The sequence below is a fragment of the Ambystoma mexicanum genome, chromosome 3q (genome assembly GCF_040938575.1).
Source record: "Ambystoma mexicanum isolate Mex_15411 chromosome 3q, UKY_AmexF1_1, whole genome shotgun sequence".
In the NCBI taxonomy this organism is placed as follows: domain Eukaryota; kingdom Metazoa; phylum Chordata; class Amphibia; order Caudata; family Ambystomatidae; genus Ambystoma; species Ambystoma mexicanum.
Window position 1 is genome coordinate 1,263,216,869 of NC_090926.1, and position 15,484 is coordinate 1,263,232,352.

Here is a 15,484-nt window from a genome sequence, read left to right on the forward strand (position 1 = left end):
ACACAAACCCCTCCAGTACAGACCCCAACCAATGCCTCCAGGATCCCCCCCCAAAGAACCCACCAGACGGCCATGGCCTAAGTCCAAGCGAACCCATCCATCCTATTAAGGCATCAGCCAGGAGACCTACACGCATCCTCCCCTACCTCCACCACAGGTCCCAACCAAGGCCTCACAGACCACAACAGGTCCCACTAAGGCCTCGGGCAGCCCGATCCCATCCGGCCATTTAAAGCATCAAACACAGGACCTTCACAGACCATCCCCCACCCCCTCCCTTCCAACTCCACTGCAGATTCCAACAAGGACATCCCAAAGCCACACAGCCCCCCTCCCCCCACACCCCATCTCACATAGCCCCACCCAACCAGGCGTCACAACCACAAGCCAATCATTCCTATTCTGCCTTTGCCTTGTGTCTCCTCCTACCTCTGCCAATTGATCCCCAGTGACTGCCCAAAAGGTTGCTTCCGACCCCTGCACTACCAGAAGCCTTACTAGGTCCTTACACCTGGTGCCCGATCCACACCACCTGCACCCAGAGAATCTTACATGATGATCCAATACCAGGACACCGTGAAATCCTCGAAGATCTTCATGCCCACCTGCCGCGCCTCCAGCACCACATTGGCCTTTCTGTGAAGATCAGAAAAAAAAAAAAAAACAATGACGTCAAGGTTATGTTCTGCAGCGACTCATCACACCGTCCAGAATGACGAGGTGCACATCCTGTACCCCCCACACTTCTGTGGACCCTCCGACTCGAAGCCTCAACCAGACAACCCCTCATCTATGCTGCAGCCACAAATATTTGAAGCCAGACTCAATCCAGCGAGGTCCGCAACAGGCACCCGGCTTATGACCAACTAGCAAGGCCCAGTGCACAAATCTATTCACACACATCGCTGCAAACACGCCTGTAATGCTGCCCATGCATATCACTTGATGCACCCTCATCCAAGCATAGGGTAGTGCCCACTGTTCCACCAATGCACCTCAATGCAGGCATTCCAGTCCCAGGATCCACACAATTATATGCTAGTACTCCCTCCCCCAACTCGGACCAGCTGCACCAGTGACACCCAGTTCATCTCTATCTTGACAAGCAACCAACCCCTCCAGCTATTGGGCCCGCACAAACACAGTGCCTACTAACCTAACACCCACTGCTATTAGGACCCATACAGCTCCGACAGTGACCCTCAATCCAGACCTGAAGCAGCACCACCAGCCCAGATCTGGGATCCATAAACCGCTCGACTGAGCCCTTCACTCCAAAGCAGGTATCAAAGGGCTATGGTACCAGCGGCAAATCTATCCAACACTGCACAATCTCATTGCCCAAAGAGGCATAATTGAATATCAGTAAATATGGACCCGACAAATCATCGCAAATGGACGATCCCTCACTCCTCTGGACAGGCTTCACAAGAGTTACATGGAGGACATTTGGGACAGGCAAAGCCTGGAGGATTTGGACGGTGGGAGAACGAAAGAGTATACAGCAATTAGGAGTACCCGGGGTACAGCGGGAGAATAGTTTCCTGTGGCAGTCACAGTAGCTCTGGGGGCAAGTGCACCCACTACAGGGACCTGTGCTGGACCTCTTGGTCACATGTTGGATTCCTGGCAGGTTCTGTGGTACAGAAAATAAAATAGATCTAGACTGGCCCACCTACTCTTCATTACGCGGCAAGACTGCCCTACGATAGTGGGACTGTCTGGATATATGTTTTACTGTGGCATGGCAAGATTTAATGGGCATCAAGACTAAAGCAAACACGATAAGTGTTTTTACATGACTAGACTGGCCGACTTTGGTGCAACCGGTCTGAATATATGATCTGATGCAGCATTACATTTTGCATGGTTATCAGGGATAAAGCCAGTAGGGCGAGTCTTCTTATGTAGCGAGACTGGCCTATAATGGTGCAGCCAGTATGGCTAGGTTTTACTGTTGTGGCATGGCCTTTCTTCTGGCAGGAGTATGTTCTTACATGCGAATACTGGCATAGAGTCACCATGGGCACGTTTTCTTAAAGTAGCTTTAATGGCATTATGTACCAAGCAAACCGGATATGTTTCGGATATAGGAATGCTGGCAGATATTGGTACCAAACCAAAGCAATTACAAACTATGTTTTTTACCAAAATGTTTTCAAAAAAGTAGTGTTGTAAAATGCACCATTTTAACCCATTATTTGAAAAGGTTTCTCAGGGGAGAACCCCGGACCCACTCAAAACCTCTTGCTTGGTTCGCATTTTTGCACCCCTCCAATTAAAATTAAAATAAAATCCCAAGCTGCCACTTAACAAAATGGGTGAATCCACATTTCCCTTTGACACTTCAAGCCAGCACAGGAGCCCTTTCCCCGGGCTGGCTTTGGCTCATCCATAATGGGCGACGGGCAGGTGGGCAGCCCGATGCCCATTACAGAGGAGCTCCCAGATAGTCGTTACTTGGAAACCTCACCGATTATTACAGCGGGGGTGTTCATTTGTTTGGGTGTGGGGATTGTACGAGGGGTGGGCAGCTTGTCAGCTGTACATGGTCAACGCAGTGTTCGGGCAAACGCCAAACTAGAAGCACCTGCACTGCACTCTTATGCAACGTCGATGTCCTCTACAACAGCGCCCACTTTCACTTAGAGTGTACAACATAAGACTAATAGCACAATGTCATGCCTCGATTACCGGGGAAAAGCCGAACCACCTGATTGGACAGGGTATGTGCGGTGTCCAACCTCAACGGGCAACATGCACCAGAACACTGCAGTCAGTGCAGAGTGCACCAATGCAATCCCAGATGAGATACACAGTGGTCAAGCACACCTGCCACTTGATTGCAAACCAGACACTCCCTCTGGTGACACATCCATTTACCAACCACCATGCACAGCACAGACGCACACACCAAGTCAGTCTGCACATGGCAACATGGCAGAACAGTCCACTGACACGAATCCACTAAATTGGACATGACTATTACTAAATGCATCTTCACTAAATAGCACACAGCTCTGTCAATGCGCCTCTATCTGGACCCGTGGAACCCTGTGCCATTTCAGTAAGGTGCTTACCCAAATGAGGTCTTGGAAAAAACAATATGTTTAATGTGCTCCGAGAATGAACTTCTGCTGCGTGTGGCTGTACACCACACACACACACACACACACACACACACACAAACACACAACACACACTTCAGCAGTCGAGAAGATGCACTGCACTTCTGGTGGAAGCACTCACTTGGCCCCCTCCACCTGGTCTGTAATATTCATCGTGTGCGCCTCGCCGTCCTCGTAGGTGGTCTTGTTGGCTACTGTGATCACTCCATTCTGCTTGCTGACAGCCGGCAGACACCGCTGAGTTACTTTGGAGAAGAAAAGAAAACACCCACGTTAGCCAGCATTAGATTCACTGCAATTGAACCCCAGGCAATGGGCGATATATCGTATCGGAGGGTAGGATGAAAATGAGGAACTACCAGGAATACAGGATCTGCAACCAGGAAATAAGACAGCTGGACCCTCTTCTTCTAACCTAAATTACTGTTATGATCAAGGGGTATTTACCTCTTTGCAGCTTGCGTTTCTCAGTTGAGATTTGAAGTAGCTGCATTCCAGAGTTGATCTCAGCTCTAACTTTCCACAAGTGTAAAAGCTTGTGGCCCAACAGTGATTTTCTACAACAAACTCACTCTGTGCAAGACATTTTGCTATCTAAGAAGTGCCTCAGCTCCCCGCAGACTCTCCCAACCCATTGACTTTGATTCTAACTGTCCCTCACAGGTGATACATTGGTTTTGAACCAATATTTGCTGGGAAAGGTTTTTATCTAGACTTCATCGGGGGATTTACAAGAGCTCACATGCCCCGAGAACCGGTTAACCTTTTTCCTTTCTCTAACCTTTCCTTTTTACCAAGCCTGAGAATTTACCAAGTACAAAAGTGATATATAAATGTCAATACAGTTAGTGACGTCACCTCAGGGTGTAGGAAGTGTGTAGGAGGCATCTCTAACTGCTCGACTTGATTCTGAGAGTATTTTGAAGTGTATTTTTATTGTTGCATTTTGCCCTTTTTAAAGGAGGCTTATTTAAAACTGACCGTTAAATAAATCATTATTTTACTAGAAAACCTTGACTGCAAGTGTTATTTGGATACTTGCATTTGTGGATTTCAATGCTACAGCTCACTCTACCAACTTGTGTAGTAGAGACCTATACCAATAGGTGGGTTACCTAATACCAAAAGGACAAGGCTGGTGTAGTCCCCCACAGGCGTACTACATCAATTCTTTCCTAACAATAGCATACAACACTATTAACGTTTTCGGCTTGAGGAGTGTTAGGCAAAGTTTGTATGCAGTACCCTCTGGCACCACTACACACAACTCTGACCACAGGTATAGGCAATCCAACCTTTGGTATAAGCTTGTACTACACAGTTTTGGTAGCGTGTTGAGCAGCCAGGCGTATCTCAAGAGGGATGAATGTGAGCTGTATTGGAGTTTACAGAGATTCACAGTTACAGGCATTAAAATAAACACTTACCCTCAAGGTTTCTTGGATAAACAATTATTAATTTATCAATTATTTATCAGTCAGTTAGAAAGCCTTCTTCAGAAGGGAGCAATAGAATAGTAACACACAAATACACCTCAATACTGTACACTCTTAGTTTCTAAATCAGTAAAGACCCTTTTGGGATGGCCCACAGACACAACCTACACCCACAGGTGACTTCAATAACTAGGGTGCTGGGGAAATTAATATCTTACTGTTGGCATTTAGAATACTTCCTTGGGGGTCCGGAGGATCTTCCAAAAGCTCTAGGACAGCTTAAAAGCAACACACAATCTGATGTTCCTCTCCCTGGCTATACGGTTTCCAGCAGCAACTTGTGGGAATTCAACCAGCTCCAAGATGGATGTCTAGGTAGCTTAGATTGGTCCCATCAACTCAAGGGGAGGAGTCGCCCTTGCAGGGGCTTCTCCGTCGATGTGAACTTGGCGTTTTGGCACTGCAGCATGGCTTCACCAGGCAAACAAACGGTCCAGGAGTTGCAGCAGGCGTCCTCTTCGAGTTCTTCTTCAGTTCTTTCGTCCTGTGGTCGACTGCCTTCCAAGCCAAAAGACTCGCCTTTTATTCAGTTCCCTCCCATTCATTCAAGCCTAGCTGTCACTCACCCAGCAGGGTGGCTGTCCTTGCCGGACATTCAGCCGGCCAATCATCACAGAGTGCATTTGGGTCTCCTAGGAAACTAAGCACAGGGAGTTTCGGACACCTCCCTCACTTCCCGCCTACCACAGACACTATGCAGCCAAAGGCGGGCTTCACTCGTGAATCCCGCCAAAGGCGGAATTAACAAAGAGACCAAACCTGGCTTGGTGCGCAGAGCAAATCTCAAGAAGGACCTTTCCACAAAAAAATGGCAAAAAAAAGAAGACTGGGCCATTTTCACAAAGATGGCACCCTTGGGTGCTTTACTGTAGCTGCGAACGCAGCCCGCGGTAAATGCACACCATGGTAGCTCAAACAAAAAAACTGCCACCAGCCATTCGGTGCGAAAAGGGTAAAATAAAAAAATGTTACATGAGAAACTAGACAAAGGGGATATTAGGTAACCCCTCCAGAACCCTATTGTAAAATGGGGTGTGCTGGGTCTAGAAAGTTACAATGGTAAGTAAAGTGAATTTCACTTCACTGCTTTTGGAAACAGTAGTTTATCCAAGAGAAGGTATTTAAACCTTTGGGAAGTCTAAAAGACATCCCTGTGCCACTGCACTGAAGGTGCTGTGTGACACAATATAAAGGATGATGTCTATGGAGTTTGGCAGACTCCACAACCAAAAGAAACAGAGTTCAAATCACAAAACATTACATGAGAGAGTGGGGAAAAGGGTCTCACTCTCTCCTTGTCACAAAAATCAAGTTCTAAAATCCAGCAAAGTTACTGGGGGCCTCTAAGGTGGAGGGAATTAGCAAATGTCCGAGTATTCTCGCTAACAAGAAGCTTACAAGCCTCAAACCGCGATTTGTCGTGAACCCTTGGAAGGTAGCTGCTGCACACGTAGTGTGTGTTCTTCCAAGGCTCGGAACAAGCGACTTAAGTATAACAGATGTACGTACATCTGCCATGGGGGTTAGAGGCAGTCTACATTTTATGTGCGTTTGAACAGGTTTTAGCCCTCCCCCACTCTCCCTACTGCATCTCCTTTTCAACATGTTGTGCCTTTTGGCGTTTGCCCAAAGCACTGCTGATTTTATCTCTGTGTCTGCTGCAGATTTCAGGGAGCTTAGGCCTCGACAGAGTCTCCATGCTTAGCATCCAACCTTTATGATGGAAAGAAAGACGAATCTGGAGGATGCCGATGTGTGAGGGAGGATGCGTAGCCGTAGGATAGGGATAGTGTTACAGGTATGCCCCTGTCGATGTCCCTTTTTGTCAAATTCAAAAAAAGACATATGTAATGCTCCATATCAACCACTAGATGGCAGCCTATGCAAAGCATGTGAATCTAAACAAGCTCCAGAAAGGTAGTTTAAGGGCTCAGACAAGGGACTATCAGACTGGTAAATGGGCTCCACCTACTGCCCCCCCCCCCTCGGGTGGACGTGCCCTAGTGTCCATAGACACCCCTGATTGACTGTGCGCCAAGGTCTACCATCGGGCATCCTGCTGCATGGAGCAGGCCCCAACCCTTCAAGGCACCTTGTTCAGTCAGTGGGAAGCACCCTTTCGGTTGGACATGCACATTCTTGTTCCCAGGTCACAGGCATGTGAGCGAAAGAAGGTGGGGGGGGGGTGTCCAAAATCAAACACAAATAGAAGAACAAGTCACATCATGGCTCACTTCTCTGGGTCCCTGCTTAGGCAGTGCCCACTCACATGCACACTGGAACTTTGCCACTGCTGGGAGCAGAGCACACTAGCTCCGGGCCTCGCACCCACCCAGTGAGTTTCAACCCTCAGCCTAGAACGCCCAGATTTGAACATCAAGAGCACACATACTATTGCCCCGCCCTGTCCCATGTGGTACATACGTGGCTTGCTTGGAATGAGCATGGCTGGACAGTCTTTATCTCGCAGCACTTCTGGAACACTCTAGGAAGGGGGGAAAGAAACACAGACGATCAGCATTGCACTCATTTAGACACATACTCGTGTATGCATTGGAAGTGTTCTTGTGGTTAGGACCACACGATAGTCGGGTGTTGCTCTGCACAGTTGCCTAAAAAAGGTACTTGATTGGTTAGGTAAGAATTTCATATTTATGATAAAATCGTCCTGAACCGTGCCCTCCCAAGAACGTTTTGCTTTTACCTTGTCCCTAGGTGAAGGGGAATCACCTCCCCTCCCCCACCCCCAACCTAGTTTTTTCCTCTTTATGGGTGACCTTTTCATGTCTCTCCATTGGAATTATAGCTTCCTATGACTTTTGGGCTTAGCCTGGGTTGCCACTTTGGGCTCCCTACAGTTCCCAAGTAGTAAAGAGGGATTTTGATCCCCCTTTACATATTTTGTATAAGTGAGCCTCCACCTCATGTGGAGTGCTGAGGGGATACAATGTATCCCCCTGGTAACATTGTGTTACAATTACAAGTTTACATGAATGGCTGGTGGCAGTGGGGACCTTTAACCTTTAACCTTTATTAGACGCAGGCTGTTAATTCAGCCTCAGTAATGCACAGAAGGGCCACCATTTTGCTTCTTTCGCCATTTCTTGTGTACTTGCTGTTTCTGATCACTTCCCCTGTCATTCTAGGTTGGAACGACCTAAGCGGGAATCTTTTGGAATCCCCGCCCAGGCTCCAGAGTGTCTGAGAAGGCAGGAAGCGAGGGAGGAACCCAAAACTCTGCAGCCCTTTGTCTTCCACCCTGGATTAAAGGGAACAACTCCCAGTGGGGGGATGGGGGGGCTGGCTGTCCTGATTGGACAACCAGACCGCCCCTTGCTGTAAAATGCAGGGAGAGAATGCAGAAGTTGTGCTGTAGTTCCTGCTAAAAACTCTGAACCTGGAAGCTGCTGACAAGTTGACCATTGGAGCTGAAACGGAAGATGAAGTAACGGCGGCCATATCGATTTCCAGCTTTCAGAGAGCCTGCTATGTAACCAGAGCCTGCAGCAACCGTTCTTTCCAATTGACCTGGAGGTCCCGAATGCAACGACTCCTACCCAGTCTGCCTGTTGGCCACTAGAGACCTAGTGACCCCCTCCTGCCACTGAAAACACTCATGCTCCAAGAACACGGAAGGACTTATAAGGTCTGGGCCTGTTGCCTAGAAAATGCAACAAGTCTTTTAAGGTTACTTACCTGTAATAGAGTTGGTATGGTAACCAAGCCTCTGAAATATGAGCAGTTACAAAAGGTTACTATTCTTGTTTTGCCCTTCTTAAAAGTAGAAGGTCATTTTACTAGCCTGTGAATTGGGTCCCCCACTTCACAAAAGTAATGCTGTTGGCTTCACCCAACTATTCCTTTCAGAATAAAAGTGTGTACGTTCACCAACTGGGTCTTGCTTCCCCTGACCTGCTGTATAGCCTGTCGAGAAGAAGTCTGCCTTGGGTTTAACTTACCTTGAACAGTTGTGTGCAATCCTCAATAAGTCTATTGTCGGTTTTACTAACCTTGGTCTGCTTTGTGCCATCCTAAATTAGTGTCAAGAGTTACTGCTTACCTCAATCTGTGCTCCACTGATCTGTAAAGCAACTAATTGTTTATTACAACATAAGGCCTTACTCACCTAGTATAACTGTGTTATCCTGAATGTAGTTATAGGTTTATACTGTTCCATGAATTTGTGTTCCACTATTCAGAAACGTATCCTGGTAACAGGGTTAGTTTATCATGCGATTCCTTAACGGAGTATCACTGCATGACTGACTGGGTCTACTTCCCTTGAATAACTGCAAGTAATGGGTTTACTCCCCCTGAACAGGTGCGTTCTATGTGTATGATTGGGGTCGACTTGCCTAGGAATACATGTTAGTGATTCTGTACAAGGTCTATGCTTTGGTCTGTGGACCTTCAGCATTGTGTTGGGTTTTATATTGTGTTTATGATTCTATGACTTAAGTACTTAACCCACCAAGGTTTACCTTTGCCTAATTGTATTTATAATAAACCTTTATTTTTTTAATAATACTTCTGGGGGTTAGTGTTTCTTTTGAACCATTTGTATGCTACAGGTTCTTTGAAGTTTCCTTCAGCCCTCTCTCCGTCCTAAGATAAGCCTGGCTACTTCGTCTACGCTATCAAATGTTCTCAGCTGTTACAGCCTTATACTAAGAGTGGAGTTTTGTACTGTCTCAGTTGCATGGTTTTACTAAGCCCTTAGCTGGACTTCAGAAGAACTGTCCTAGCAATTGGCCACTAGCCCATATGGCAGGTATTGGCCCTCATTCCGAGTAGGGCGGTAAGGGATACCGGGCACCAGTAAGAAGACTGGTGCCAGTAATCCCTCACCGCCATACTACGACGTCCCTTAGCGGGTCCCTTCCTGAACGCCTGGTCTGACCAGGTAGTAAGGACGGGACCCGTTAAGGGACCTGGGCGCAAATAATGGGCTTGGCATACGCCGGCCTGTTATTTGCAGCCCTCCCCATTCCCATTGAGCCCTATGGGGGCTCAAATGGGAATGGGGAATGGTTTGGTAAATGGGGACTTACCGGTCCCTCCAAGGTCGGAATGGACTGGTAAGTCCCCATTGAACCAAACCAGAGTCAGTACCGGTATGGGAGGCAGTCATGGCGCAAATAGTGCCATGACTACCACCATACTCGGAAGGAGGGCCATTGTGTCCTTACACATGCTCAGTAGTGGGTCTCACACATTCTTGGCAACGGTCAGCAATGTGGTATGGTGCTCAAAGAACGCGTTCCATCATCAGAGCGAAGTCTCCGTGGACACCACGGCCAGGTTATGTGCGATTACTTGAACAAGTGGAGACCATGTCCGTCACTCTATGGTCACGCAGCATTTTGGTGTTCGTCTTGTACAGATTTAGGGCAATAGCTTTAAGAATCACGTCAAAGATATTCCAGCTGTGCGAGTTCCACCCCACTGATGTGCAACGGCCTTGCGATTCACTCCCAGCATTCTGTGCAGGCCAGGAGAGCGAAACCGGTCAGTATGGTCATCTGAGTAAACAGGATTTGAGTCGGGGGATGTCCAGTCCACCCTTTCAGCGACTGGACTCCCTCTATAGCACAGACTAGGAGATAGAGTTCCGGACCACCCAACTACACTTGTGAAACTGGAGAGCAGTCTGAACAAGTTCCATCTACCGAATGGCATCTTCGCTCATGGCTTCAACACAGTAGTTTAACGGGAGCCAAGTTCAGCCGTACTCCCAAATATTTGACAATCATGACGCGACCGGATTACCCAACAGATGGACAAACCGTCGCCCAACACGGAGTGAGAAGCAGTCCCTTCACAAACGAGCCCAGAATGTTCACAGGCAGACCTTAAACTAGGATTGCATGGTTTATCAAATTCTGGCAGAGTTACAAGGTGGCATCTTGATGGCAAAGGTTTAATAGAGAAGGGAGAATGCACGGCTAAGCTGAGGCATCTTACAAGATAACCTCAATGTTTAATACATGCACGTGTGTACTCCAAGAATGCACCTAATTAAAACACCCAGTTGCCCCAACGCTTGAATTAAAAAAATAATTACAAGAAAATAGGAGTGTTTTTGCAGTCAGCAGTGGCTTTCAGTGCAGGAGTGTCAGCAGATGTAGTGTAGTTGGCCTTACCTTGCCCGCGTTGCTGAAGCCAGGGACACAAAACTGCTTGTAGTACTCGAGGTCTGAGGCCGGCGCTCTTCGTGAACTAGCAGCGATGTAAGTCATGTATCGTTCCGGACACTTCTCCACACATATCTGCAAGGAACATCGATGGGTCAACGCGGGTTATAATTAGCACCAAATTCTCACTTCAAACATCTAGACAGGCTCAACATAAAAGACGGGCGACACTTTCACTCTCTTGGTGGGAGAGCGTGCAGAAGGAATTGCTCTTGGTTCTATGTAACCCTCATGCCTAGCTAGGCCTTTGGAGGCTGCAGCCATGGATGGCCAAAATATGCAGAATGTGAAATCCATATACAGACTACGCTGCAGGGGTCAAATAACCCTTCCATCCAGAACTACAGATCCCCAATACTAGTGTCAAAAGGAATCAAATACCGGCTCCCGCCCCGGCCCAAATTCACCCAACCACCGCCAGGTACGCAGATGGGTTTAGTAACATTGGCCAGATCAAAGTTTCCTCTTGGACCCATTGGATTTTTAGGGAAAGGAGTATAAAAGAGCATGGGTCTAAAGCATGCCAGTGTTCCGTGCTCATCAAGTTCATCAACCAGAAAACAAGCGTTGGCAAAGCCAACAGCGTCGCCTTTTCTGTAGGCAAACAGGTTCCCGAACTTGGATATTTTTAACAATATAAACTATATATAATTGATCTAGAACTCCTCCCTATACAATTAATAAAGTTACTTTTAGTTTTTACATTTGCTAGACCAAAAACATCCCAAACAAACTCTGCTCTTTAATTCAGAGGGTGTGCACCATAATGCGTCAAAACCAAGTTGCCGAAGGCACCGTTAATTAAGATACTTTATTTCACCAAATAAAACTGCTGCTGGGTCGGAAGAAGGAGGCGGACACTTGAAGGACATTATTCCGGGTGTTTGAAGAGAATTCCTACATTTCCCTATTGCTAAGGGCGTTTCCGGCCTGTATGAATAACTAAAGGTGCTCGGCAGTCGTCAGGAAGTCCCAAATCAATATGTCCACGCTCCAAAACTAGTTAGAACTTAACCTACCACAATTTTAACTAACTTAAATTATACCTCTGCAAGTATACTTCTTATGGCAAAGTTTCTTTTTTAATAAAAACGTTCCCTTCGGTAAGATACCTTCTGGACAGGATCGTGCAACTCTTTTAGACTGCATTTAGCTTTTGGCTCCCCTCTTGGGACATTGGTTGCGCAGTTCTTTTGATCCCATTTCTTGTACTTTGATCCTGGCTTGTATGCCTTTCTGAGTCTTGTAACCCAGCCCTTCTTAGGTTGGGTATCCTCTGTAGAGACTTGACCGCCCCCCTTCTCCCGGGGTTGCTCAGATTACCTCTTCTGGTTCACTTGATTTTACTTCCCATTCGTATTTATAGACTGCTCCCTCTTCCCAGGGAGTTTGTGCCCAGTTCTTAAAAGCTTCTCTTTCAGGCGTTTTCCTATTCTGTTTATCACAGTCACAAAGTTCCTAGGGAGGGTCTTGCGGAGTGGGTTTGCCTCGCTAGCCTCAAAGGGGAAGGCTCTCTCCTGGGGAGACGGGACGAACCCCTTGATTCGGCATAGTACTGAGTACCAGCACGTAACCCACCCATTATCTTTACGACTGGTGCTTTGCAGGCAGGATTTAGTGACAGGCATTTAGATGCTCACTCGATACGGAGCATAGTTAGGGTGTAGACCTATCCCTCCATGTTAGAAGGACTCTTCAAAGACTTGGAAAAGCCAACCTAGGGTTAGCAGGGTTTCTTCCAACCACAGCATGAACAAAGTTAAGTTGCATGAGCAGGCAGCAAGGCGGAACCAAGGAGGAAGGGGGCGCTATTGTGTAGTACAGGTAACACTTGGCAGACCAAAACAGCAAAGTTATTACAATACGCCACTAAGGCACACTTTAAATATTCATGGAAAGCAAAAATACATTAGAATATATAGGACTCCCAGTTTAGGTCGTCCATAATGGGTTACAATACTCTGGCATAAAATACATCCATGAAATGCAATCTTTTAAAGCAGGGAGCAATTGATGCTACTGGAAGAGAAAGCCCAACACCATATACTAACTTTGGAAGTCCAACCCTAGTCTACTCCACGTCTCAAAGTCTTCTAGTGGTTCCAAACGGCTCCCGCAGATGGAGGCGAGTGGTCAGGTCAGGAGGACACATTCAACTAGTGTCGGCATTGTACAAAGCTTAGTTAATGCAGACCAATTGTAACAATGCAACAATGAGGACTTCAGACGCCTCAAGCACAGGTCCAGTGTGAAGAGGAGGACCTATCACACCTGGGACTCTTGACGAGGACCCACAGAAGTACTGTCCTGCACACCACTGCCTTCGGTCAGTCCCAAATAGCATTACGCTAAGCAGGACGTTGCACCCAATACAACCTCAATGGGGAGGGGGCCACCTCAAGAGGGGGGATCGCAAGCCCCAAATCCCCTATTAAGTTAGGCATAGTCCCGGGCGACAAGACGCTGGTTGAAGCGATGCTCACCGCTGTCGCTGTGCAGGGTCACCTGGTCGCGGGTTCGAGTGGGTAATCCCGGGTCGTTTTCAGACTCCTCTGGAGAGCTCAGATTGTAGGGACAATACACAGAGTCCATTCCACTGTGAATAACGGACGGATGAATCCTGCAGATCCCTCACTAAACCCTGCCTAAAGTCTCCTCCCAGACGCTTCCCGACCCGGAACTTGGGGGTGGTGTACTGGGGGAGGATCACCAGGGAGCAGACGAGGCACACGGAGGTGAGGTGAGGAGAGCATGTGGGATGAGACAGTATTTGTCCCTAAAGGGGAAGAACCTTTTACACCTCCCACGCCATGTAATAGCTTATTGTCGATCTGATTTGTCTAATCCACAAATTGAACATCCTAATGTGGATAACGTTTATGGAAACTCCCTAAAGACCTCAAGGAAGAAAAGCTTCCCCAGCATCCTGACTCCCAGGGGTGCAGCGAGAGGAAACCTGTGAATAATGGCTAAGTGAACTGCCTTCCCCATTTCTAGTAAATTCTTGTGATGTTTCCTCAAATACACTTAAAAGAAATGAACCCGAGTTTGAAAGTAGAAATCAGACGAGAAAACCTCATTCGGTTTTTTGGGAACTTCAAGACCCATAATTCCCCATGGGTTGGGATGAGGGGTCAAGAGTTCTACAACAGGAGTGGTCAGCGGATTGGGGTTGAAAGACTGAGTTAAAAATGTTTGAGGGAGAAATAACCTTCGGCCTATTCTCCCCGGAACATTTCTGACTTGGCCAAACCCCTGCCCACATCCCCACCCACACCCCAACCCCCTACTTACCTTGCCCTTAACGCTCTGGTCCCTGCAACGCCTGTTCACTTTCATTTCTGTGATCGGGAACCGGCACTGCAGGGTCCCTTCTGTTTTTATTTATTTTTTGTGACTTCGGGGCAGCTTCGCGGGACAACCGCAAAACCCCTGCTCACTGTATAGTGAGCAGGAGTTTTGGGGGGGGAAATCTCTGCAGCCCCCTTTTTTTTTTTTTTTTAAAGAGGCTAGTCGAACAATTTGGAGGGTAGGTCATTTGGTTGTACCTTTTTATTTTTAGAATATTTGGTTGATAGGTCAATTAAATTCGTTTTTTATTTTTTACAAAACCATGGTCAGCTTGTTAAGGCAAATGTCCCACACCTGAGGTTTGTGGGGCACGCCATTAGATGGAGTTGGAGATGGCGCAGTAATAGCAGTTGGCTTGTTGTTGGCAGTCCAAGCAGACGTTTGTCAGAAAGAAGGGGCGCCGGGACCACTGTAGGGCAGATTTCAGCTGCCAGTCCTCAAGAGGGTCCTTTTCCCCCCCATTAAGTCTGAAGTGCAGAGGTTGCGCAGCGAGAAGCATGAAAGAAGGCAGCTTTCCCCACCATGTGAACCGAATTGCAGAGACTGAAGCAGGAAACTTGCTGGAGACCCTGGATGGGGGCCTGGTATGCCCCACAGGGTCTCGGGAGCAAGCCGACCTCTGTACTTAATTGGCGGGAACAAAAGCAACTTCAGCAAGGAAGTGTGTCCGTTCTGAAGAAACCAAAGCAGTGGAAGTCCTGCAGCAAGCGAAGGGATCGAAGATAGAAGCCGGTGAGTGTTACCAAGCATTCTAATCCCTTGCGCGTACCAAAGGCAGGCAACAATAGCAAAGAATCATCATTTGCGTGCAAGTGAAATTGCAGTAAACCCGGCCGTTGCCAAAAGCGACTAACAAGGCATATGATTAAGCTACTGTGGCCAACAGGAGGAGAAGGGGCAGATGCACCGTTTGCAAAGGTGAAGCTTGTTGATTGTGATAGTTCCATAGAAAGATCTGGTATAAAAACTCACATTGCCAAAGCCAACAGGAGGAAACTTAGAATTCCATCCTTAAGGGTATTTCAAAGCGGTTGTGCCAGAAAGAGAAGAGTGCCAAAGAGGCTCCTTTTCGGGAAGGGGAATGCTCAGAGGAAGAGTACCTTGCTTCCATAGAAGTGTTAAAGAGCACTAATGTGAATCTTGACTGTTCTGAAAAGTCGCTGAAAGTCATAAAACTGCAAATTGCTGGAGCTGTTGTGAACTTTTGGTTGTCACATTTAGAACTTTAAAAGAACCGTTGATTGTGGAAAGCTATCGGGCAGGAGAGTAGACCCGCATGGTGAATACTTGTAGAACGAGGCCGGGTCTGAGAGTA

At 47.4% G+C, this 15,484-nt stretch overlaps 1 protein-coding gene across 3 annotated transcripts in view; it reads right to left on the minus strand.

Annotated features, from left to right (window-relative positions):
* SLC44A2 (solute carrier family 44 member 2 (CTL2 blood group)) overlaps positions 1–15,484 on the minus strand; it is a 427,809-nt gene that overhangs the window by 133,418 nt on the left and 278,907 nt on the right. For all 3 annotated transcript variants that reach the window (XM_069604292.1, XM_069604291.1, XM_069604293.1), the window contains exons 6-9: positions 10,768–10,893; positions 7,049–7,109; positions 3,250–3,373; positions 553–636 (exon numbers count right to left, since the gene is read on the minus strand). In XM_069604292.1, coding sequence (XP_069460393.1) covers positions 553–636; positions 3,250–3,373; positions 7,049–7,109; positions 10,768–10,893 — 395 coding nt within the window. The remainder of the gene's footprint in view (positions 1–552; positions 637–3,249; positions 3,374–7,048; positions 7,110–10,767; positions 10,894–15,484) is intronic.